Here is a 27,033-nt window from a genome sequence, read left to right on the forward strand (position 1 = left end):
ATGGTGAAACAAGTGATTTTAGAATTCAGGATTACATCATAGAAAATGTTTCTGACATGAGAATTCAAGTCTCCTGCTGCCTCGCAGCCCTAACCGTAAGTGCTGCAGGTGATTTGGTGCTATCTTGACTGGATTCGGTGATGCGGTTGCGTGATGTGAGGTAACACAGAGGCTGGCATACGAAACACTCTCTTGGTTGTATTTTTAGCTGGAGAGTACTGCAATGTATATTTGAGGCTGTCTGATGCCATTCGCGGATGTTTTGCTGAGGCTAATAATCACTTGTTCGTATTGATCACTGCCAGCTTGATCATTACTAGCAGTTTGCCAGTTGTTAGAAGGCGAAGGCATGGCTGTGTGTAGCCAGACACCGCAGATAGAGCTGCCTCACACAGTTACACTCTGGCTCCCATTTTCAGAAGTGGCTACCTGGGCTCGGCAGGAGGCACCAGAACCCAGTGCTGCTGGGTTGCAGCCCATTTGATCTATATATATATATATCAAACTGATTCCAGCACCGTGATAGCTGACAGTATGTTCATATTCTACTTTACTTTGTACATTTACACAAGCTGCACGTTCCTGATCACCATCACAATGATCCTTATCTCTTTTGTCCATTTCTGTCTTCATCTTCTCTTCACTGTAATGGGAAAAAGTACTTAGCACGCTTAAATGGCGTGAGAGACACCCAGAGCCTTTGGGTGAATTGTTTCACCATCATTTCTTTGTTAATTGCCTCTCTGGGGAGGCATGAGATTAGAGAAAGCCCTGGGGTAACTTAGTCTGCCACATTCACACACTAGCCTGCTTTTAGGAGACATTTTCACTCCCTCTATGCAAACCATGTATTTACTTTCCTCCTCCTCTTCCTCCCTTTCCCTCTTAACTTGTGACTTCCTGCTCAATTTTGTTCCATTATAAAACTGGCCTGCGATTCCCTTTTTACATTTTCCACTCCTCCCCCTTTTTCTCAGCTATATGCACCACTTCTGTTTCACACTAACGGTGAAATGTTCACCCTCCTACCCACCCCCCCATTCTCTCAGCCTCCTCCCTCTCTGCTCCAGCAGTCTTTGAAGCTTTAGTGTTTCATCCCACCTTGAGAGCAGAATGTAGCAAAGAACTTCATCCTTGCGTCCCTGATATATACCCCGCAACAGATGTAACATCTCCAGGCAGCGTCATAAAAGAAGCAAAAAGCTGTGAAGCTTTTCTCTCTGACTTTGTCCGGAGGTGAATATTTCCACATTTCTACCCAAACTGAAGAAAAGTATATCAATCAGTTGCCCTTCGCTCAAAGATATGCATTCATTTGTAATTACAAACGCACCTGTGGATGCACGCTCACCAGAGCAACTATGGCTTCAGCGGTTACATAAAAATATATTAAAAACATGACTGAAGGTTTTCTCGCCTTCACCATTCAGCATCTCCACAGTCCATCTACTGCAGTATGTCGTCATGATAGATTGATCACTCAGGGATTATTTAAGTGGACTGTGCAGACGGATGCGTTCATACTGATTCAGCATATTATACATATCTACAAACATTTCAAGGAATTACATGTTTTAGTTGTTTTTGAACCAACCTATTTACACATTGTAAATAGTGCAAATGACGTCTTGACGATGAGGGTGACCCACCAGTCGCAAAATGTGTGACTTTTAAAGAGGAAATGACTTTTTAAATCCCACCCCAGAGTCTGAAGTAATGACAAATGCTAATTCTGAAGGACCGAGTTGCCAGTCAAGCTTGTGGGTGGCATTCTGCGGTTGTGTGTCCTTTCTTGTGGTTGGTTTGTAAAGCAAGCATCCGGCGGCGGTGCTGATGCAGCGGAACGTGAGCCAGTTTCCCTGATCCTGCTGCTCGGCCTGCTGCTGCACCTTTGGGGTTACTCCTCCAGGGCTGCTCTTTAGTGCATTTTGCACACTCAGTCAAGTAAAACATATAGCTTTGATATGATTTCTCTTCAACCCCACCCCCAAAGGGGCTCCACACTTTTCTTTAAAAGTATTTTATCCAAGACTTATGATCAGTTGGAAAGCATTAAAATTAAAATGCGGCTTTGATTCTGACTGAGGGGTAAAGCTTTATTATTAAAGAGGTAAAATAGGAAAAAATTGTGTCATTGAGCTCAAAGTTATATATCACTTCCATTAATTTGTTTTAAGACCGGATGTCTCATAACTAAGCTACTTGTGCATGTATGACCTGAATGCCGTTTTAAGGGCTAACAGGGCAGAATGTTGGAGGAGAGATGATAGTCTTTGTATGAACCGGACAGCATAGACATACTAAAGCAACCCCACCTTTAGGAAAACTGTTGGTCCTGTTTTGATGGTGTCAACTGCCCTCTACTGTTCTGTCTCATGACTAAAGATGGGGGCTGTCTTTACCACGGCTGCAGAAACCCAGAACTGAAGCCTTCCCCGAAGCCTTTCCAAAGAACCCTGTCCCCCAAAATTATTCCTTATTTTGTAGATTATTGGGGGATATTGGATACTTTCTAAACAATCTATTTTCACACTTCAGAAGGTCTGGAATCAAATGTATGAAGTACGTGGTTAATGGTGAACTAAGTTAATAACAGGGTTGTGTTACTGATAACTTTTAACAGCCTATTGAATCCTTAAGAAAATTCTAATGTGCATGACTGCACACAGTGAATAGCTGACCGTTTAGTGAACACAAGTGTTGTTTGCTTAGATGGCAGTGACCTTTGCTGGAACTGAACTAAGGGAGACAAAATAGCAGTCACACGTCATCAGTGCTTAATACTTGTTTATTTTATGTATTATTCAGAACTTTCACAAACATCCTGAGAAAGAAACGCATCCTCATCTTCCTGTAAAAACGCAAAGGAAAAAACAACAGAGATTTAAATAAACTTCCAAAATGTCTTCCATCATTTTTGCTTAACCAACTAAACCAGTTTTTTTGGCTTTTAAAAGATTTTATTTAAATTTACTCAACAGTCAACAATTGAGACACAGACAACTACTTCCCGGAATAGTGCCATGTGGGCTCTGATGCTCTGGTTCAGCCTCCTCTCCGATAGCGACTCTTCTTTCGCTCCCTTTTTAAAGTGATTATTCAAACGATTAAACTCCGCTCAACACCAAACACAACACAGATTTGTCACACAGTATGCCATTTGCAGAGCCACGGATGCAAACTAGCACCGGTCGGCACTATTGACACAAATCGCTTAATATAAATTGCATTATTCAAGTCATTCATGTCATTGTTTTCTCTCATAATGGGCCTTTAGCATATGTTTTATATTTGTCTTCCTGGTTTGTTGTGAAACACTTTGTAAAGTTGGTGCAATAAAAGTAAACTTATTACCAGTACCTATTGTATACCAATATGTCAAAACAAAATCTGCTCCGCCTGCATGATGGAGGGGAAATGAGGTCATGTCTGCATGCTGTCTTCTGAAGTCTTTGGAAAAACATACACACACATGCACATACACACACACAAACTTAATCAAAAAATCTGCCGATATTATGATGCAGACAGAAAATGTACATACATACAAATTAATATTGGCTCCACATATGCAAACACACACAAAATGTATTTCCTCTCAGAAGACAGACTTTTTTTTCTCACTCATCCAAACAAGCTCAAAGAAATCCATTTCACATTCTCAAATATGCTCATAGACACACACACACACACACGCACACATGCTCAGTCCCACAGGGACTATGGAGTAAATCAGTGAGTGGAGTTTTGTTGAGTGATGGTGACAGGATAGACAGGATGGATGGATGATCGGTGGAAGAAGAAGATGAAAACTAAAAGTAGATTTCAGTATTCAAAGCATGTGCACTGCCTTCTGGTCTGTGTGTGTGTGTGTGTGTGGGGGCGGGGGCGGGGGGGGGGGGGGGTGAGAGACGATGGAAGATGTGCTGACATGATATGACAATATGAAATGCTTTCTTTCACAACACTAAGTTATTAAGTGTCAGTCAGCAGTCATATATATGCATGCATAGCATCAACTACAGGTGTACAAATGTACATGTATGAATTCAGAATTGTGCACACACACACACACACACATTTGAATGCTTTGTCTATTGTTCTGCCCTCTGTCGCTTATTTCTTCCTCTCTGGCACATTCTCCCAACGTTCTGCAGCATCCTTCTCCAGCAGGGCCGTGCCGAGTGCTGAACAGCGCAGTTCCTCTGCCTCCATAAGCAGCCAGAGTGACGGCTGCATCATTACTGCTGTTGAAAATGTGTGCGTCTGTGTGGCTAGACTTAAAATGCAATTTTGGTCCATGCACTGAATCGCCAGCATGTGTGTGTGGGTGTGTGTGGGTGTGTGTGGGTGTGTGTCGGCGTTGCGATCCCAGCATCCATCTGTTCCATCTTGACAAAGTGGAAAGTTTCTGACCACGTGCTCTAGATGAATTATAGATCTCTTTCTTTGAGATGTCGGCATCAGAGAGCGAGAGAAAGACGGTGATTATGGAGCTAGTGTAACAGAGGAAGAAAAGAGAACAGAGAGGGCTCGCCATGACGGTGAGCTGACAAAGAGAAGCTGAAGGAAATGTGAGAAAGGTGGAAGGCACCACAGGAAGAGCCCGGTGGTGCAGGCGCACGTGCAAAGACATCCATTTCACCGCAGTGGTCGTGGGCTTCATTCCCACTCATGGCCTTTTCTCTTTGTCTTTCGATTTCCCCTCAAAATCTCCCTGCTGTCCTTTCTAATACGATATTCACAATATGAGTAATATACATTGTTTTCTTTTCTTATTCTTAAATTTAAGAGAAACAAGTACTTTTGTACAAACTTGAACGTTCCAAACAATTTACTTTTTTTAAAAAATGTGATTATGATAGGACTGCAAGCCAATCAGAACTAAACGTAGGAGCACATTATATATACAGCAATGTTATCATGACTCCCTAACCCATTTCTGCATTCGAGGGCGGGGCCTTCACAAATGTCAACAACAAAAGGTCAAATCCAACCACAGGTTGATGGACTTGGAAGGACTGTAAATACTATTATCTAGAATGTACACATTCATAATTGCTAAAAGGAAAAATAACAAATAAATCAGATCTAACGCCTTACCGGTTCAAAAACAAAAACATAGCAGCACGTTTAATATCAAGCATATGAGCATTCTGTGAAGCGTCCTCTTGTGGGAGTAATTTACACTGTATGCTACAATATCACCCAGCATGGTGAGCTTTTTAACATCGCCATAGCAACACAACAGCAGCACAATCTCCTTTTTTGTCCTCTCCCATATCACACCTCGACAAGATTGATTCAGTCAATCTGCTGGTTTAAAGAAATTGTCAATTTATTTGAACAGAACAAACCTCAGGAACTCATGAGTGCCCCCCACCCAGGAACAATGCATTTGTGTGTCCAAGCCAGGCCCTTTAGTTACCTGCTGCGTTTGATCTCATCAGCTTACTTGGCAGTTTCAAGGACGAGCATATTAAAAGTGGCAGCTGTTCGTGCAGCTGTCATTTATAGTAAGCAAAGTAGTCTTATAGTTTAAATATAAATGTTGACATTAATGTAAAGACGATCCCACTCAGCCACCTTAGTGTCAGTCTGCCATGATAGTGGCATTGTGCTGGAGAGGATGGAAAGACAATGGGCATATTTGTATGTAAAATCAGGTTCTTAAGTGCTAGTTCCAGCTCTTGCTACTACACCGACCACCAAAAGTCAAACTTTAACCCCAATATTTTATTTATAGAGTAGATGTTGATGGTTCACTTCTGGAGTCTGTGCCAGTGGCTCTCTGGAAATGTCATTTTTTCCTGTCAATCCCCTATGCTCATCACGTTCTCCATTTGATCTTTTAAGTGTAAAGCTGCACCACATTTTGCCATTTTATCAAATCCATCTCAAACATACTTGCATGAAGCATCCACAAGAGTCAAACAAATAAATGATTGTAGGATTGTAATTAAAATTGTGCTTTACGTAAGCCCATGACTTTTCTTCTTCCTACTGACTGAATGAATAACTCTGAGACGGACAACATCGGGGTCACTTGCCAATTTCCTGACACAGAACGTTTTAATGCAGTCATGGCATCGCCTCTCTGGTCCTCTCGGCTTGCTCTTTATCTGCCCCTCCATCTCCCACATCAGTGTATTTCCTTTCATCTGTCCTCGAGCGCTCTATCTCTCCATCATCTAAATAGTTTGACTCGTCCTTCCTTGCTCCCTCTCACCTCTCTTCTTTACAATTCCTTGGCCTCTGCCTTCGTTTCATGCATTTTTCTTTGGAAATGAATCTAAACTGACACTCCCTCTTTTGCCTCCCTCTTCCCCATCCTTCTGCTCAGAGAAGTGCATCTAAAAGGCTTGGGGGGGGGGGGGGGCTGTGTAAAGCCGAGTGCACGCATTTGGATAAGCGCTGTCTGGAGATATGTCTGAGATAACAGTCACTCACTCCTGGCCTGGCTGCTAACGTGTGTGTGTGTGTGTGTGCAGCCTGAAGATAACCCCGGAGCCTCTTGCTCTTGTCCCGACCAAAAGTGGTTTGCAGCTGATAACGACAGCACGGAAAATGTGCACGATATAAAAGTTGATGCCTGGAAAACAGATATGTTGTAGACGGGGAAGCATATTGAATTTGATCAAGGTTGGACAGCTCGTGCAGAGGAGTATGGAAAATGAAAAGATGATGACACGTGATGAAATGCGAGGACAGTGGACTTTAGATTTCAGCCACCTTCAACAGGAATGTTGGCGTTTTTAAGTGATTTTTGCCAAAAATTGGGCCCTAAAGCAAGAAACGAGCCAACATTTACTTCATTTCATCCGATTCCCTTATTGAAATCCATCAAGGCGATCACTTTTTCAAGTAAGTTATTTGCACCGCTGAAGTGTTTAGTTTTTTCTACAATACACATCAGTATATATCCAAATTGCTGTAGCTGCTTTAGAAATGGTTTAAATTCATCAACCATTAGGGAGGAAGGCTTTACACTGACTGAAACTGAAAAACCTTTAAATCGATAAATCAGTTCTTTTTACAACCACAGCTTTCCATTGATGTCCACAGTCCACTGGTCAGCTGTGGGACCAGTTAAAATGAGAGACCATGGAGAAGGACAACAGATCTGTGCTGTGTAATATTCTAGCGTTGACAGACTGTCCAAGTTGCACAGAGTATTGGGTTAATGTCCAAGGCTCCCTTTAAACACTATACTTTGAAGCCCTTGTATTGCAACAGGTTGTCTTCATTGTCTTCACTCCCTTTGGTTATTCAAACCTTTAAAGTTTCAGTTGGCATAATTGCTTGTAGAGTCTCATTTCAGTGCCATCAAGTAATGACATGGTGAAGAGGGACAAACTCTGCAACAGTCATTCAGTAAAAATGCACAGCAAATCTTTCTGTCCGTGGTGCTGCAGAACTTGGAGCTGTGGCCCTCACCGCTGATGTCCACATCGCCAGCATTAGCATTTCTAGTCTTATACATCTTGTTTTTGTCTGCTCCTGCTCTGTCTTGCTATCGCTTCCCTATCCATCTCCTTGTTTTTGTCTCTCCTCCGACCTGCCATTCTCTCTCTCTCTATCTCTCTCTCTCTCTCAACCCAATCGGTCAGACAGATGGCCGTCCACCATGAGCCTAGGTTCTGTCCAAGGTTTCTGCCTGTTAAAGGGAAGTTTTTCCTTGCCTCCGTTTCCAAAGTGCTTGCTCTTGTGGGTCAAGTTGGGTTCTGTCTTTCCCCGAAGGTCTTTCCCTGCTAACCATGTAAAGTGCCTTGAGATGACTTTATGTTGTGATCTGGCGCTATATAAATAAAACTGAATTGAATTGAATTATGCCAAGCTCATTTCAGGCATCAGCAGTCCGAGACAAATGAAGTGAGGAACATTAATGTCTTTTGGTGTAAACTTTTCTCTTTGGTATTTTTCATGCATTGCGTCAGTCTCTGGGGAGCCATAATCATTTTGCTACTTGAACGACTGCAGCTTTAGAAGAGCATAATCAATTTGTCTGACTTCGACAGCTAAAGACTGTTTCTAAGTCAAAAGTGACTGTCCTCTTCCCAACGCCGAAGGACAACCAATATCACAGTAATTACAGAAAATGACTTGATTATTAATTATCTTTAGACATCAGTGGGTGGTGTAGAAAAGTAGTGCACAAAACCGACATCAATATTACAAAACCATCACAGTAATTTCAGCCCAAGAAATGAAGAAAAGAAAATCCATGAGACTTAACTGCAAGAATTGATGTTGGCATTGAGAGCTGCACAATTCATGATCAAACAGAGTTCTAAAAGTTCCCAGGTTATAATACTTTACTTTAATGGTTATACTCAAACACAAACAAAGAATTAGGGTTAAAATAGAACAGCCTCCACAATTTCACAGATTCCCCATCCGTGTTCACAATCTATTTACCTGTTGAATGTTGTAATCAGGTGATTTTGTTTCTTCTCCCTACATAGAGTATCGCAAGTACGTATTTGAAATGTATATCCATTATTACTTAGCTACCAAGAAACAATCACATTTCGCGTGGTTAATATTTCTTCTAGTTAATGCTCTCAAATTCAGCATCGCTAAGCAACGGGGCCCTGGCAACAACCTGCTGAACAAACGCATGATGAAAAGAAAATATATTTCATAGACGAAACTCCAGAAAAGTGACATTACAAAATCACTCCTGTATTACAGGGAAGCCTTTCCCTGTCAGCGTCACTGACTGTTACACAGCCACACATGGATGTTGTGCACAGATGGGATTGTGTTTGTGGCCTCTGCTCTCTGCATATCAAATATCTGTACACTGTCACAATCTATTTGTATGAGCGAGCAAACAGGCGGCCGTATTGGAACAGTGTACCGCTGTCTGCGCCTTTGTGAGCGATGTGCTGCCGCAGTGTTGACTTGATCTGAGCTTTAGAGACTGTGTGCTTCTTGTCGCAGCGCCTGTGCCTGCTGCTCAGCAAACTGCTGAGGTCCACAGGACATTCAGCGACAGTCGGAACCCAGAGTCTTGGGAAAATTAGAAGTATGATAAAGTCTATCCCAAATGAGAACGAGGCAGAACTTTCCCAGAGTGAAACAAATCTATTTCAGTCTCAGCTAGGAATATATTTATAAGGGTACAACTGTCCTTTTAAGAACAAATTCAGATGATTGTTATGCTGCTGCCCTTATTGCAAGTAATTGTAGATAGTGGAGTCTGCTTGAAATGTCTCGCTCAACCCAGGGAAGGCCTTCGAATTTCACCGACGGTGGAATATTTGTCATAGAGTGATTATCTTCTAATATGTAATTCTGTGGCCGACTACTTTGTACTGTGAGCTATTGTGTGCTTTCCACTGCAGTGTGTGAAGAAGAAGAAGCCGCTCGTTTCTTCCACACCATTTCTGACAGTTAACAGTTTCCTTATCTGCAAAAATGCATACAGTAATTTGTTACTGAAAGTAGAAGAACTTGTCAGAGAATCAAAAGTTAAGTTCTATCTCTTGGAAAGTGGTGCAAGGTTTGCAGCCTAATTGAGCATGAACCCCATCGACGCCGCTGACTTCAAGACTTTGCAGCGAATTAGCACAAGAAAAAGAGGAAACATCTCATTTTTCTCTTTATCTACATTTTATTCTTAGCCATGTCTGATCTTTTGTTATTTCCTAAGGTTCGTTTTGTCTTTCATGAACTACACAACTAAAACTTCAGAGGGGGAAAGTTAAAGCAGTGTGTTGCCCCTTGACTACTGTTTGACAGAACTAGATACCAAATAAAATGCCACCACCTCCATTTTTACACTTTTTTTATAGCTCTATTATTGCAGCAATGTCTAACTGATGATGATTTCTGCACTCTGTAATTTTGTTTGTGTCTAAGTTTTTGAAAGACTTCATTATAAAGGCTTTAAACAAATGGTGGCCATTGATGGGGATTGTGTGTTCACTTTTCATTACTGCCTTTGTTTCCATGTTGATTTGGTTTCCATGAACCCACGAAGCTGCAGTGGAGGCTTGGCAGTGATTGTCATCATTTGATGGTCACCCTTGACTTGTGTTCTATTTCCCAGCCTGAGTAAAGATATGGTAGTTTTGAGTTCCCATATGATTCATCCAACTGTTGCTCCTTGAGAAGCTATACAGAGATGCAGGGCTGAAATTAATTCAACAAATCTACCAATCTGTCTTTGTTCCTTTTGACGCAATGATGTAACAACAGTGAAGTGGGATACGGGCGTCTTGTGCAGCCCACCAGCCTGCGGCTCGATCTATATAGAGCGAGGATCTAAAAAACGGTGAACTCTGATTCAGCAGGGCGAACCGAGAGGTTTTAATCTCATTGTATATCCACTATGCAATGACAATGAAGGCTTTCTATTCTATTTAAAATCAAGACGCATGAAACCATCTACAGCCTGGTTCCCTCCTTCAGATCGCTGTTTAGGGAAGTGTGATTCCAGGTCTCGGGTGGAAACTCAACCCACTGACAAACTGGATGGATGTTGTCATCAGACGCTTTCTGCAGAGGTACATAATTGTTCAACATTTTTCCGTCAATTGATGATCTGATTAATCTAATGTAGAGTAAAATGTCAAAAAGCATTGGTTTAGACTTGACCATTACTTTGTATCTGATTAAATTTTGTTTTAGATTAGGACTAATCTAAATCTCAAGTTGTTTCACAAAATGTTGATCAATGAATATAAATGTCTGTAAAATATAACTAAATCTGAATCCAATTTAAAAAATAATGTTCGCTAAATATCATCAAGACTTATCAGGATGTTTGACACAGGATTACGAAAAGGAAAGCGTACCTTTTTAAAATTAATGCTGATATAGGGAGGGGCTTATTTTGGAGCCCAACATAGGTTAATTTCGGATTTTCACTTCTTTCATGGTTTGAACTGAAACCATGGCGATGATTTTAATAAGTATAGTATATTGATGGGCTTCCTGTGACGTTGTTCTCAAATGAACAGTAATTCATCTAAAAACCTGATACACCCAGAATGGCGATATCTGATATATCATCAGTAAATTAAATAAACAAAAGGATGAAATCCTAATCTCGTTGTATATCCACTATAAACGGCTTTCTATTCTATTTCTAAATCCGAAGAATTTTTGTTTTTATTTCACAATTATTATTATTTTTTTGACACATCGCCATGCACGTTTAAAGATTCATCATCATGTGGAAACATTTACTAATTGCACAAAATGCCACCAAACAAATGTTGTTTCTGTCGGAAAGGTAATTGAATGAGAGCGAAGATGAGGATCTGGGGTTAATGTGTGACGAAGGTGACATGCATCGCAGATATAAATCACCCTTATGTTGCTGCTAGCAGTCAGTCCTGTCCTAATGAAGCTACATGCCCTTCCCTAACAAGCATTGCGGCTCTCTCAGATATCAGACTCTAATTGCAAGGAGTCTCTCCTTTCTGTCCAATTAGGGATATTTGCTGCTCACTGATTGGACCTGCAGCATGCAAAGAGGCAGTGGAATGGAGGGGGGGAGTTATTATATTCCATTTGCTGGGACAGTTCCTAAGGCAAGCTTCCACGCTGAAATGTCTTCTATGGCTTATTTATAGTTTCTAGGAAGTGTCAGGGAGAGGCTGAGACGGGGTGGGACGGAGATGAAGAGAATATGCTGAACACTGAGACACTGGAAACTGAAGGAGAGAAAGCGTGAACAGAGCTACAGTACTCTGTGTCTGAGTGTGTGTGTGTGTGTGGGGGGGGGGGGGGGGGGGGGTCTAGAAACCTCAGTCCTCCAACTTCCAATCAATTTTTCAGCAACACCTCAGTGCTATACAATCTTTTCTCCCTTCCTTCTTTCTTTCATCCCTTTTCCTGTCTTCGTCTTTCCCTTTTAGCTGGATGATCAAACATGTTTCCCATTATTTATTTAAAATTGCATGTGAGCACTTTAGTTTTGAGGGGGGGCGTAACGGTCGTCTGAATCAATCAGTAATGAGTGGCGCATCTGGCCCTCTGCTGCTCGTAAGCTCAGTGTTAGTTTAACATCAACAGTTGGATCATTTACACACTTGTAGTTCTGGTAATTGTACATTAGGGATACTGTAATAAACAATCATCTACCATGAGCTGGATGGGAATCTTCATCTGAGATTATACTTTCAATTGTATAATCTCAATTGTTTTTGTTTGTTTGTTAGATATTTTTCCATTGTGAGAATTTTGGAAAATTCTTTCAGGAGTGTTTTGTATAATTAATTTCAATTGACTGTGAAGCAATTTTACATTTACCTTGATCTTGATCAATTTTCTTGGATCCTTTCCACAACCTTTCTGATGACCCCTAACTTGTGCTGCAGTGGGTGGTGGGAATCAAAGAGGAGATACTGGTCGGTGTGGGGCGGCTTTCTGTACATCTCAATGATGACATTCCCATCCATTTCCCCCCAGCCCTGTTGTTCATTCTCTGTAGGGAACATGGCTGAAAGGATGGGACTGACTTTAGAACTGCTTAAAAGCATGGTGTGACCCATCCAGGTTCTAAAGCGGATGCAAAAAGAGCATGATGGTCATTATCTGACACCACAGGCTTGAGACCAGGCATGTTTGCACACTGATGTTAGCATGTAGCTTAAATCACCATGTATATCTACAGCCTTTATTTCTTTATTCCTAAGAAGCATCTACAATCTTCCAGGAGATTGGTATTGATTTACACAAATATTTCAATAATAAAACCACGATTGTGATTCTGAATGATATTCTTTTCATAATCAGTGTTACCATGTCAGATCTAAAGATGGAACTTTAGTCAATTGCTTGAATATAAAACCACGAGATGCTCTGTTGATAGACGCCACCGGATGTTTCTGTGCTATAACATGATCTCACTACTTGTTTGACATTTGTGCTGGCTCTGTCTGTCAAAGGTTATATGCAGATGTTTGTTGAGCTGCCATGGGCGGCGAAGCTTCAGGCACCTTTCTGCAACTTCTGTCCTCCCTTTCTATGTTTGCATGAACCAAGAGTCTCGTGGCCGGAGCGGCGTTAAACCCGACTGTGAAGGTCGGCACCGTGTCCGATAAAAGAAGTGCGATGGAAACTTTCCCTCCCTCACTCTCTCCGTAATCTTTGAGTGAAGAAAATGCCAGCTGCCGGTCTCAGTTGAGGAGATAAGGTACCCCCCCTCCCCCCAAATGCACCTGCAGGCAACCTGCAGAGCATAAATGTAGATGATAAGAACATGGTGGAAGCATTGAAATAAAATGCCAAACACAGCCAAATCACAGAGAAACCAAAGCCGTCTGTGTGTGTGTGTGTGTGTGCATGCATGATTGTGTGTGCATGTGACGTCGACTCCTCACTGTAACTCCCAGGTGGCAGGGTAAAATGGATAGCCCCTGCTATAGATTTTTGGCAGACAAGTCTCCCTACAACCATCTTATATCTTATTACCAACAGCCTCAGATGCTCAAATTGATTTTTATCGGTGTGGAAAAAATAAATCCCCCCCCCCCTTGGCATTTTTGACCTTTATGGTCGTCACCCTTCATTGGTTTTCTTTTTTTTCCTATAAGTGCCGCTGCCGGTGTGTTTGTGTGACCCACACAAGTGGAAACTCCAAGAGGCACACTAACAAAACGGATGGAGACTAATATCTGTAACAGTCACTGAGGCAAGCATGTCCAAAGTGATAACGCTGACGGTGGAAGGGAATGGAATGTTTTTAAATTAAGAATGGAACCACAAACTTCTCCTGAGCGGCGTCACACTAATCCAACTCCAAGAACTGTCCTTCACATGAATCATTTGTTCCTGCCTTGGACTCTGTGTCACTGGAGAGATGAAGATGGGTAGTAGACAGCAGACTCTTCTTTCACATCTTACTTCATTTCATGTTATTGTTTATTTAACAGGGACAGTGTGCAACACACGATTGCACCAGAGTTAGCAAATATCTAATTTACATCTGAGTCCCTGAGCAGGTAAACAAGACAGAAAAGCAGGACATCACACAGAAACAGTCGACAAACAGAATATAATACAAGCAGGTGGTTCTGTAACATGAAAGGTGGGGGGGGGTATCATTGCATGCAAAAAAGGTTTTGCAGCAAACGTGGGTTTGTGATGCTTGATGCTGTTCAGATTATTCAAATTGAGCTGTACTTTCTTTAATATGGTCCTGGCATGTTTCTGGAAAGTCTACCAAAAAATTAGCAATGCAATTTATTTGCCCTTGAGTGCATAAAAAAAGTATATCTTTTTTTTCTGATGTGTTTCTAGTCTTAAGCCATAAATAAATACGTAAGCATTTCTTTATTGAACACTGGCACATGTGTCCACCGTTGTTGTTTCCTTGGGCAAGACACTTCACCCACATTGCCTGTGTGAATGTAGTGAGCGAGTGAATGTTGGTGGTGGTCAGGAGGGCCGATGGCGCAGACTGTCAGTCTGCCCCGGGGCAGCTGAGTGAATGAATAATGCCCAATGTAAAGTGTCTTTGGGTGCCTTGAAAAGTGCTATATAAAACCAATGCATTATTATTATTATTATTATTATTATTATTTTTAATAAACTGGAGGTAAAGATTTTGATTTTACCTTCTTCATGAAGCATAAATGTTTTAATTAAAAGCCCATAATGAAATGAAGATGTGAGCACACAGTCTTGTCCTTTCTTTATAAAGTGCCCAGTGTATGTGAATGAATTAAAATAGAATGTGAAATAAGGATTCCCTGATTAAACATCCTGACCTGAAGTCTGACATTCAGGTCCCGTGTAATTAAAGGAAGCACAAAGAAAAGGTCAACAGCTAAATAGAACTTTAAGTGCATGACGTACATTCGTGCTTGTAAGGTCTCCACCAGCTCTGCTTTACTGATGCGAAGGAGGCTTCCTCCAGTCAGGCCTCGTGTTATTAACCAACTATCAAGCATTAGCAGCAGCGAACCTCATTACACCTTATTCAGGCGTCTCTGTCCTGGATCCTGGCTGATTAGAGCTTTCTAATACTCCACCCCTGTTAATCAGAAAGAGACTGAAGGCCACCATCCGCTCAGAAACATATGCTACAGGACGTCACTCCGCATGTTCTCCAAGAGTAGGAGCGGGAGCGCTCACTCAACCCAGCATCGCACGTCTGAGAGACGAAAGAACAAATACTGGGGTTTTTGACCAGGAGGCATGTTGGAGGTAGAAGATTGAGTGTATACTAAAGAACATATTATTGTTTGCTCTTGCCTTATCCTGTCAATGCTGTCCAAATGGAAACGCGAGGTTTTGAGGGCAGCAGGCTTCTGCTGACGTGAGTCCGCGTGAGTGAAGCTGATGAGCATGTACAGAGAGCATAGAGACTGATAGACATCATTAACGTCCATTAAAGAGATCCCACTAACTGGCCAGTCAGGCTGTGGGCAGCCAACCTCATCAGTACTGAGACCAGTGTCTGCTGCCCTGAGCCACGTACTGCTCAGAGTGTGTGTTGGGGAGTGTATGAAGGCAGGTACAACGGCCTCACTGGCTCCACTGGGAGGCTGCAGAGGTAACGGGTATGAGGAAAGGGTAGTATTACTCATCTATCTGTGTATTGGAACTTCAGTAGAATGAGGTTTTGTAGTTTCCTGGCTATGATGTGAGATCACACCGTCTCCTCCGTCATGTCCAGAGATCTGAGTAAGGGGTACGTTTTGGAAATTAAAATCATCTTCTTTTTTTTAAATATGCAAGCTTTACATCAAAGCATTTTTTGTGTGATATTGTCTTAATGTTTGTTTGATTAATGTTTAATTCTCTACCAAAAACAACAACATGCAAATGATCAGGAAACAAATTCAGTTTGTCAGCATTTTTTCTACATTTCTTGTTGGATTATTTTTTAGAGATAAAGTAATTTATCATCATGGCATTTTCTTGGGGAAAGTATTTCCTATTGCAAATGTGTTAATTGTCTGGATAATGTCCAGGTGGACGGTGCGCCTTATCCCTGTCATCGGATTAGTTATTGAATTAAATTATTTACTAATCCCTTCATGTGAGATTGGGGATGGATTACTGGTTAATGATTGGCTGCAGCAGTAAATTGTCATTTGTTGTAGTTTTTGGTGCAGCAGGGTTTAAGTGTCTTTTTAGGTGTAAACGGCAAACTTCTTTTGAAGAGGTGCACAAAGACATCTGCCCCCATCACATCACACCCTCCACGCAGAAGCCATTCCGGCATGTCGTTGCAACCTAGGAAGAGATGCATGCTTTTTTATCTACAACTTGATTTAGCTGGATGTGGGCGGCGCATCATCCCGCTGCTGTGAAATATCAGGTGCAAGCTGCCTCGGAAGGTGTTGCTCCCCACGCACACACGCCTAAGAAGATTTGCCTGTCACACAGATTACTGCAAGCACGCTAATGTATTCCATTTTCTAGTTCAGAAGGCATCACAGACAGACACACAGCATACCCGAAATATTGTGTGTCTATGTCTTTCTTATTCAGCTTCCTCTCTGCTGCTTCTAATTCTGTTGATCATTTTTCTCCTCGACACACAACAGACACAATCCCTCATAATTCAACCTATTTAATGCAGTTTTCCATTTCATTGCTCTCCCATTTACTAAGCTACCGCCTGCTCCGATTTCCAACATTCTCAAATCCGCAGGAGCTCATCATAGTGTTCCATAACCATGTAATGTTCACCCCGGCCCATGTTCATCGTGGCACATTTAACAGGTTCAGGATGGTTTTCCGTGCTTCTGTCTGCTGAACAGTGGAGCGTGCACGGCTCCCCGATGGCGCCTTGTTCAAACACAGTCAACGATCCGCCAGCGGCATCTAGTGGCTTAAAGAGGCAGCTTCTCAACAACCCAAGGCTGGAATCACGAAATGGTGTTGGAAGGGAAAGGATGTACCCCTTTCCCTTCCAAGTCTGAAAAGCAAAGGCTCAGAGGCATTCAATATGAAAGCGTCTTTGAGAAAGGAAGCTGGTGTCAGAGGTTAAAGTCGAAGTGCTTTGATCACAGAGGAAAGAAAACAGTGATTTAAAGAGTCTGCACACAAAAGGGTGTGATGGCACACACTGGATCCCAGGAAAGGAATGCTTTCACTCTAAAGCGCTGTTATATATCATATCTCTTACACACATAAGCATTTATAGAGCCATCAAGGTCTGGCATTCTGAATACACAGGAGGGGAGTGAGGTGGGAAAGGGGGAATGGAAAGGCATTATGTGAAGATCTGTTGTCTACTTTGATCGTACAGCACAGGGAAAACAATCCCAAATACTCCGCTTCACATGGAAGAAAACAATGGAAAGGCCCATATATGGATAAATGTTCCTGCTGAGAGTTTCCAATCTTTTCTGAGTCAGCACTTCATCAGTGTCTGTTAGATCTCAGCTGGTCGCCCGAACCCAGTCTGGATGCAGAGCTGCTGCCTCTTCATTTTTACTCACCACTACTTTGTTAACTTTAATTCTCTGCAATTTGGCCTTGGCCACATCACAGTTTCTTGATTTCCTCCACCAAGGAGGTCATGTTTTCAACTCTGTTTGTTTGTTTGTTGAAGAACTACTGAATGGATCTTGATTGAAAAAAAAATCTGAAGATGGGTTTTGGTCTAAATTAGATCCCATTAAATTTTGAGAGTGATCGGGATACCTGTCTTGATACAAAAAAAATAATATCTTGTATAAAATATTCATTCAATACACTCAGCAAAAGTCACAGTCATGGGGGGGGGGGGAATCCATGCATTCTGATGCAGATGAGGATAATATTCAGATTATGACAAACTGAATTATATTGCGTTTGCCTGTTAGTTTTAGAACAACGAGCATGAGCCCGGAAAAACTCAATTAAAAGTTGCTGCATATCCAGATAAAGTTTAGAAGATATTTTCTTACTTTCTACAAAATTTAATTTGTCCACATTTTCACAATTTTTTCAAAACCAACTCATCTGAAAAACAAGACACAGAAAGCTCAAGCGAGGCTTTGCATGTGTGTGTGTGTGTGTCTGAGTTCCATGAGAATTTGTTCTCTTCAAAGTAGAAAACTGCGAACCATTAGGCTTTCCCAAAGCAGGATTGCTATTGCGTGCATTGGTTCAATACGACAGCAGTTTACACGCTTAGAGAAGTGTGACTGTATGTATCACAAGAGAGCGGAAAAAAGGCGGCGATGAGAGAGAGAGAGAGAAGAGCGAACGAGAAAGACACTGCTGAAACAATATCAGGACATGGGAGCTGAGATTGGTTTTCTTGTTTTGGGTAGGAGCTCCAGATTATATTACAGCGTTCCTCCCTCACATCCTCCTCAAACGTATTTGCACTGTGAAGCAGCAATTGTGCCTTTTTACTGGGAAGAGAGAATCAGAACGAAAAGATGTGAGCTGTAAAAGTAGAGAAGGGAGGGCTGAGAAGAAAAGCATCCGGAAAGTGTTTTCCTTTGTGGCTCACTTTGTGCAACTTGAATATTTCATAGATGACTCTGAGACTAAACCAATAGTTCTCTGGAGGACGTACAGGAGACATCCCTACGTACAGGAGACATCCCTACAGCGCACGTGTTCTGTTGCAGGACTAATGCACAAACAATTCCTGTTCCGCCTTCATGTAAACAAATGAGTATGCTAATAGATGTAAGAATGTGTAGTCATAATTAGCAACAAAATGAAATAGCATGCTGCTATTAGTATGGCGAATAATATTCGCCAAGGACATGGTCCTGAGTCTGGACTGCTGGCGGTCCTGAGTCTGGACTGCTGGCGTTCCTGAGTCTGGACTGCTGGCGGTCCTGAGTCTGGACTGCTGGCGGTCCTGAGTCTGGACTGCTGGCGGTCCTGAGTCTGGGCTGCTGGCGGTCCTGAGTCTGGACTCCTGGCGGTCCCAGCTGCCGGCCCGGTAATATAAACCGCAACTAAGGTGAACTAATGATTGCCAATCTTCTTTGCGGTAAGAGGCACCCGGCCTCGCTAATATAGCTGCCGCATGTAATTTCCATCTGTTAGGAGGTAAAAAGGGAAGATGGAATGATAGGAGATGATTAGTGGGGACTGAACCAGTTTGATAAGGATGGATTAAAGTTGGATTGGCTGGAAGTAGAAGTACACGAAGCCTCTCTGCAACATATGGATGCATCCTGAAGTCTGTGATTAAAAGCACACCTAAAAAAAAACAATCACACATCTGGGTTCTGGATAGTTCTAGATCTTTTGCACATTGATCAGTTCTGCAGAGCTTCTTACACACGACAAAAGCCTGATCCTCATGTGAATCGCCTTTTATTGGTCAGGCAGAGTCGTGGCCTGCTGAGCGCCTCTGCAGTTTAAGTGTGTGCAAGCAAAATGATGCTGAGGGGTCAAGATGTCCACAGTCCTCGGGCTGATGAGACCAGGCCCACCATCAGACCTCTGACTGGTACAGGCTCATCTGTTGATGTGAACTCTGACCCGATCGCCCTGGCGGTGCACGCTAGCATGGTCGTAGGTCTAGGTCGTTATTGAAAAAGAGAATTAAATCTCAATTCACTTGTCTGGTTAAATAAAGGTAAAATAACACTCCCCAGCACTACATAGCTTCCCAGGCTGACACACATTTGCATAGCAATGTGGCCATTATTTTATTTACAATCCATTACTGGGTCTGGAGGCTGCTGCGTTATCACGGGAAGGAGGCTGTGACTCAGAACACCCGAGTGCCGTTAAATGGCCCAGGTGCAGCCTGGCCTGCAGCTGCAGAGTATTTTTAGAATGGGCTCGTGGGCGTCTCTTGGAATATTCTATCCTCCATTTTGAGTATCTCTTCCTTTTTGTTCCTGAATACTCAACTCTGACTCAGGATGAAGTTTAATCCTGCCTTTACTGTAGCCCTACCTGCATACCTACAAAACAAACATCGCTGTGTTTAACCAATACACACTACATCAAGTTACCACTTCCTGTGTATTTGTTGATATTGACTCTTTCTCTTTTTATCACCCATAATTAAGCTGAACTTTATAGCAAATTACAGCAAGATTCCATGTCAAGACATTCGATAATTTGTGAAACCTGTAAACTTTAATGACTAATAGGTGTAGACGAATCTAGAGGTGTGTGGGAGATGAGGTATAATCAATATGGTGTTAATTATCAACACTCCAGTAAGAAGCAGAATACCATTACTGCATTCTCAAACTCTTTCTAATGGTATTTTTGCTTCGTGCATATACAGAATACACACCGATGTGCCTGAAACGAACCGTGGCGACTTTCTGCTCCTCCTCCTCCTCCGTGGCGTGACTGCTGCTATCGTTCTTTCTTGTTATTTTCCAGGTCTTTTTTCCCTAAGTTGTAACTGCAAGAAAGGTTCTACGTCATTAAAAGGAGACGAAAGTTTAAAAGAGTAGCAAATAAATAATAGGGTTAGTCATAATTAGTCAGGGATTAGTCATATTTTTATCATTGAGAAAAATGGCCGTGGAACATTCCGGCCCTGAGTTTGTGTGCGCGGCTCTCCCGTCGTCCTGCGGTGCATAAAGCTGAATTCTATTTAATCAAACGCAGCTCATGCAACAAGCCAATCCCCAAACTGGTGCTTAAGCTTTTTAAACGCTTATGTTTCTTCACAGCCGAGCAGCCTCCCGTTATCATCATCTGAAAAATCCAACAGTTTAAAGAGGCAAAACAGTGCGAGCGTTGTACATTATGGTTCTCTCTTCACTGGGGAATTTTAGCCACCTGTTTTATGCAGACTTTCAGTTCCCACAGTAGAACGTCTGGTGCAAAGTTAAAATGCTCCATAAATGGACTTGACCGGGTTTTCGCCATCGGGTTTTGTTATTTCTTTTTATTTCATCATCTGATTGTGTGAATAAGAATAAGTACTGCTGGATGTTTATTTTGATGTATACCCTTTCAAGAATACTTGAGAACTCTCCACCTAACTTTAAGGTCATTGTTAGCATTTATATGTGCCTTCATCCTGTTATTCTGTTTGTCCTATCAGGGAACTCCCCCTCGGAGGAGTCAGAGGAGCGCGACAAGGAGCAGAGGACTCTGACCTATCCTGCGTACGTCGCCAGTCTGCTGGACACGGGTGCAAAGCGCATGGCAGCCGGCGTCCGTATGGACTGCACCAGCCACGGGCAGTGCCCTCGCTCCTGTCACCTCTGCCACATGAGCCCAAGGGCGGCGCAAGGGCGGCAGCAGTCCGAGCCCGTCCTGCTGCAGATCACCAAGGCAGCACCCATCTATGAATTAGTGTCCAACAACGAGACGTACCAGGTTTGTAGAGTGTCCAATATCTAAAGTACTTTGTGTAGTGTAAGTCATATCGCTGTTAGCAACACCATCATGGTCTGCCTGTGCTGTCATTCTCCTGAACGCGACATCCTCTTTGCCATGTGAACGATCCGGGAGAGATTTTATTATTGGCCTTGCTATCCCGGAATCAAAGTGGCTTTACTCTGATATGCAGAGCATAAACACTTCCTCCAATTTATACGAGCCTTTTTAAAATGAGAGGACAGCCGCTAATAGTACAAAAAAAGTACAGACAATTAGTGCGGGTGTGTGATCGTTGAACCGGAGTCCATTAGCTGGCAGCCAAGCCAACCATTCGTTTGTGACTGTACCCGCCGGCGCTGAAGACCCAGTGGCCTCATTATAAAACTGGTTACACGAGCTTTGTCTGTTGCGTTTGCTTCACTCTGCTGCCAGCTGACGATTCTCCCACTTGGAATTGTACATCGATACTGCTCCCACTTAACTTCTGCAGCAGGAAGGAAACGGTCGATACGCTGCGGCGGTGTCCGAGTTTCATTCCAAAGGTCGGGCATATGGATACGGCCACTCTTATTGATAAAGGCTGTTTGGAGAATACAGTGATCACATATCATTTGTAGGCTGGTGTGTTTTTTACCTTCGCCGAGGCGGTGAAGGTAAGATAACTCCAAATGTTACAGGCAGATCTTGATGACATTTTCAGGACATATTAGGAATGTTTCCAGGAACAGATGATTACATTTGGGCGATGATCTAGAAGAGATTCTGAATTATGGATCGCTTTATAATTTTCGTTAACAATGCAGTCAATAGAGCTTCAAAATATGTTCCTCAATATCTCGGATGATTACTGAACAATGTTTATTGAATTTGACACAGTCATGTAGGGTGGGGGACTCTACCTCACCACCAAATATTATCCGGATTGGAGCCAGAATGAGGTCAGGAAAAAATATGAAATTTTAACATTAAAATTCATTTATGGATTCAAAAATCAGTTAAAAATACACCTTAACTCTGATTCAATTTATTTGATGATGATCCAGATCACCATGTGGATGGTGTAGATCCAGTTAGGAGGGGAACGAGCTGCTTGGCGGAGGTCTGTGCTCTCTGAGGAATGTTCTAGTTTACATAATGGACTGGCTTGAAGTTGTCGTTGTTTTTTAGTTTTTTCTTGTATGAAAGAATAAAAGTGTTTTATGTTGAATACCAACACGGAAGGCAACAATTCAGCTGAGATATTATATTCCATTTTCTAACCGCTTATTCCGTTATCGGGTCGCGGGCCAAGCTGGAGCCAATCCCAGCAGTCAATGGGCGAGAGGCAGGGGACACCCTGGACAAGCCGCCAGTTCATCGCAGGGCAAGATATTATATATTCATCAGGAAATGCTCTCTACACAGAATGTGTAGGCTTTACCTGTCATCTTGTCAAGTTCCAGTCAAGTCAATGAATGCAGTGTCTTTTACACGATTGTAAGTGAGGTGCAATCAAATATTCAACTTCCACAGAGTGAGTTTGGAACAATGAGGCAAATGCAGACTCATCTGCTCTTAGAGTAGGCTACACTTGGAGAATTGCTTCCTGTCTAATAAGGTAGCTATAAAAATGAACATATTATCATGCAAATGAGACACATGCTCGCCATTATTAAATTATCAAAGGGGGCAGACAAAATGACAAAGGAAGCAGCTGGTGTGGAGGAACTCATCAGATGTCATTGAATTGATCATTTTAGATGTGATCAGAATGAAGATATTCGTTGAACACTGGGAGATTTCAGGAAAGGTTTTCATCAGATTCTAAAGGACGAGCTCATCTACATTTTATGATTGTAGAGCTTTCCGGGTGAAACCTTTACAAGATATATTACAAGTCAGACAGAAGATGTCATCTGGGTATTCAAAGTCTTGATGTCCATAAAAACCTGCACCTGATTCCCTCTCTCCTCGTATCCCAGTCTGTCTCCACCTCATCTATAAAATATTGTTTTAGGGGGTGAGACTGTTTACATGTGCTTTATGTCTCGTTTCATGTTTTGTGGAGATCAAATAAAGTAGAATACACCTATGTGTGATTTGATATTTGTTTTTGCATTTCATTCAGGTTTGGTGGCATTTTTGAGTGTTTCATTGTCTGTCTGTTCCCAGGCTCTCCAGGAGACGATGATGAGCATGCTTTGGTGTTCTGGGAAAGGTGACGTTATTGATGACTGGTGTCGGTGTGATTCCAGCGCTTTTGGCACCGACGGACTTCCCACCTGCGCCCCACTTCCCCAACCCATGTTAGTAACCCAGAATGATTTTGGTAAATGCGATCCATCATTTTGCTGGCAGAGCTCTAAGTCCTGCTGCACACCTGTCAAGATGCCAGTAAGAAACCTGGATTTCATGTGAATGCTTTTTACAACCCAAGTACTAAATGTAGCTGCTGGGCTGAAGCAGACAGACACACACACAAACAAACAACACCAATCATTTAACCCTTTCTGTGACTAAACAACCACAAAGAGATGCAGAACAACTTCAAAGCGTTCGACGTCCTGAAGCTGGGCTGAGACACACACAATGTGTCTTGTTGTCTTTTCATCTGTCCACGATTACAAGTCATTACCCTCGTCGAAGGGGAGGCGAGGGTATTGCAATTGGGTCCGTTTGTGTTTGTTTGTTTGTTTGTTTGTCTGTTTGTCTGTCCATAACTCAAAAACTAGTAACCCAATCGACTTGAAATTTTTACACAAGCAAGGTTCTGTCCGTGGCTCGGTCCGCTCCGAGAATGGTGTTGATCCGGATCTGGATCCAGATTCTAGAATTTTTTAAACGATTCTTTAACATTGCGAGATAGGGCACTTTTTGACATTTTTCTTAATTTCTTCAAAATCCATGGCGGTATGGATCTGAAAGAAATCACACATAAGTACTCCTTAAAGGTCTATGACCGTGACTAATTTCGGCCGGATCCGGATCACAATCCGGATCTGAGAGCTAATATTCGTTCTAAAATCGGCATTTTTACGGAGTCCATCCTGACCTCAATTTTGGAGCTAGAGACTTCAGATTTGGTGTGCACACTCGTAGTTCATTCTAGTTTCATATATGTTACAGTTGTAGTTGTATCTTTTCCCGTTCCGGAGCAACAAGCTAGTGCAGGTTTGGCCCCTTTGATCCGGAAGCCCTGTTTACTGTCTCACAAGATCCAATAGTCTATTGGAGGCGAGGGTCTGCAATCGCTGATTGTCTTTCTAGTTTGTACAGGTTTGGTGTGCTAATCGGTGAAATAAGCTGGTGTATTGATTTGTTAGCATTAAAACATCTGTAGAAGTGTCTCTCAATGCAGCAAACAGCTGCTGGAAACAAATCAGACATTTCCTGATGACAGAAGTACAAAATGTTGTTGTTAGTGAGCGGGTTTCTCCACATTGCAGAAATGAGACCAGTTTAGCGGCAACATATTTCACTCTGGCCTGATTTTGCATCTCTGCCTCTGTTGCCAGGTTGAAACTTTCCTACACCTATGAGCCCAGCAGCTCATTGGTCATCATGGAGTGGAACCACACTGAGCCTCCAATCGGTGTGAGGATTGTTGATTACCTCATCAGCCAGGAGAAGGTGACAGAGAGGACTGACCACTCCAAAGTGGAGACAGGTATGTCAGTCCTGAGCTGCCTTTGTCAAGAGTTTTTTTTTTTGGCTTTAGTTTATTTATTTAACCTTTATTTAACCAATTTAGTCAATTGAGAATTAATTCTCTTATGTACAAGTAATATGTGAGAGCAGAGCGGGGTACTCAAGAAGATGATGATGAATTTGCTGTGCAGTCATGATGACGATGAAGGCGATGATGTTTACTGCACAGCAGATGAGAGCGTTGCAGCTCTTCTGACGGCGGCGCGATACTGTATATGTGTTTTTGAAATTTCTTTTTTACTATCTTTTTACGGTTTTATTTTTCTTAGGCTAGAAAATGATTATTTTATCAATAAAATCATGAAAACCATGGAAATTTAAACAGGTGTACATACTGCATGTTCGGCAAGAAATTCCGCCATGAATCCGTTGGAACGTGAGGCACGTCGCCATGCCAGCAAGACGGACTGATGGTTTTATGGTGTGCATAGACGGGTTACATATCAATGATAAGTTGATTGGCCTTGGTGTGCATGGGCAGCTGCTGGCTAGTGTTCGTTATTTATGCTGGCCCAAACCACGAATCCCCCAGTTTGTCAGCGCCATCTGGCTAAAATAAGCTGAATCTGTTTTATCAAGTGAACCAGCTGGAAGACATCCTGGTCCAAATGGGAGGCATTTGATTACACTGCAGGTCTCCTTCAGGCAACCACCACCGAGGTGCCCTTGAGCAATGCCCTCAGCCCCGCCCATTTCACTATAGCTGCTCAGTATTTGCAAGATCCTGCTCTGGTTGTTCAGAGTAACAGTGCAAATATGTCCCTTATATTTTATCAGCAGGTTGATAAAAAAAACATGTAGCCGATAAATGAAATGACAATGCCAGTCATCAATCTAGAACAAATATATGTATTTATTCCACTTTGGATGCCCTGATCCCTTTATTATAGAGACTGTGTGGCATCTTATCCTCACTTAGCTCAATGTCTTTCAGATCAGTTTCACTTTTTTAAAGACTTCCACAAGATGGTGGAAAAAAGTAGTAGTAATAATACTAATAATAATAGTAATAATAGTAATAATAATAATAAAGTACTCAGTTGTTTCTCTACAGTATTCCGTGTGTTGGTTGGACTGATTCATGAATGAATAATCTTGTTTTTGTCTCTTAAATGTCTATTCACAACTGATTGAAACATCTTAACAGCCTTTTTCCACTTATTTTGGAACCCTCAATAAATATTTTTACAGTTTTTTGTTTTCTTAGTTTAATGCAGATTATACTCAATTATTTGCTCATGAGTTATGATTTGTTAAGCTTCATGTTTTCTCTGAAAGAAGGAAGTCCCGTGAGCAGGCACCGGAGCAGCAGGAGCTGCAACAGGGGCAGTTAATTTTCAGAATAATGACCCAATCCATTATGAGGACTGTTGCAGTTCCATGGGAGCACCGAGGTATATTGTAGCTTAATGAGAGAGTAAGCTGCATTAGTCACAGCAATGAGCATCATCTTAATACTGCTGTTATACAGAATGCGAGCCATAGTTTCAAGAGTAATTTTCATTATATCTGGGGAGGGAAACCCTTTATACTCATTCATCCCTATGAGGAAGCGCGGATAGCAAAGGTGGTGCATAAACTGTGTGGGTGGAAAAAAAGAACATCAGTCTTTCACCAGTACGGCAGATATGTTCTAAGTTAAAGTTTTAAGATGATATCAGGACTTTGTGCTTGCAGAATTTAAGGGCACTGCACTACATGGTGCCATTGTGTGGCTACACTTCTCTCATTCCAGCTGGTATAAATGTCTGGAGGGTTATGGAATAAAATGCAGTTGGAATATCCCAGTTAGTTTTTACATTAGCCTCCTTCACTGTATCAACACATTTCAACATTTTACAGCCTGACTTTCCTCTTAAAGCGCAGATTGAAAACATGACAGCGCATTGAGATGCGATAGTGGTATTACATCCAGAGGTCCGGTTTCTTATTCCATCTGAGATGTCTGTGTTTTGCCGTTGGAGTAGCTCCTCTTTAAAACAGTTTTATGCTACTTAACTATTTGAAATTCCCAAGTAGTTTGCACAATGATTTCCATGGATTCATAATTTCAAGTCAAACAGAAGCATATCCATCGATTAGAGGTGTACTCACAGCAAATTGATTGTGGCTGAT

The 27,033-nt window shown here is 42.1% G+C and overlaps 1 protein-coding gene across 1 annotated transcript in view; it reads left to right on the top strand.

Moving 5' to 3' along the window:
* The window catches only part of astn1 (astrotactin 1), a 212,818-nt gene that overhangs the window by 172,180 nt on the left and 13,605 nt on the right, over nt 1-27,033 (top strand). Inside the window, exons 18-20 of the mRNA XM_068748822.1 lie at nt 20,951-21,228; nt 23,383-23,516; nt 24,726-24,877. Coding sequence (XP_068604923.1) covers nt 20,951-21,228; nt 23,383-23,516; nt 24,726-24,877 — 564 coding nt within the window. The remainder of the gene's footprint in view (nt 1-20,950; nt 21,229-23,382; nt 23,517-24,725; nt 24,878-27,033) is intronic.

This window comes from Brachionichthys hirsutus, chromosome 15 (assembly GCF_040956055.1).
Source record: "Brachionichthys hirsutus isolate HB-005 chromosome 15, CSIRO-AGI_Bhir_v1, whole genome shotgun sequence".
Classification (NCBI taxonomy): Eukaryota; Metazoa; Chordata; class Actinopteri; order Lophiiformes; family Brachionichthyidae; genus Brachionichthys; species Brachionichthys hirsutus.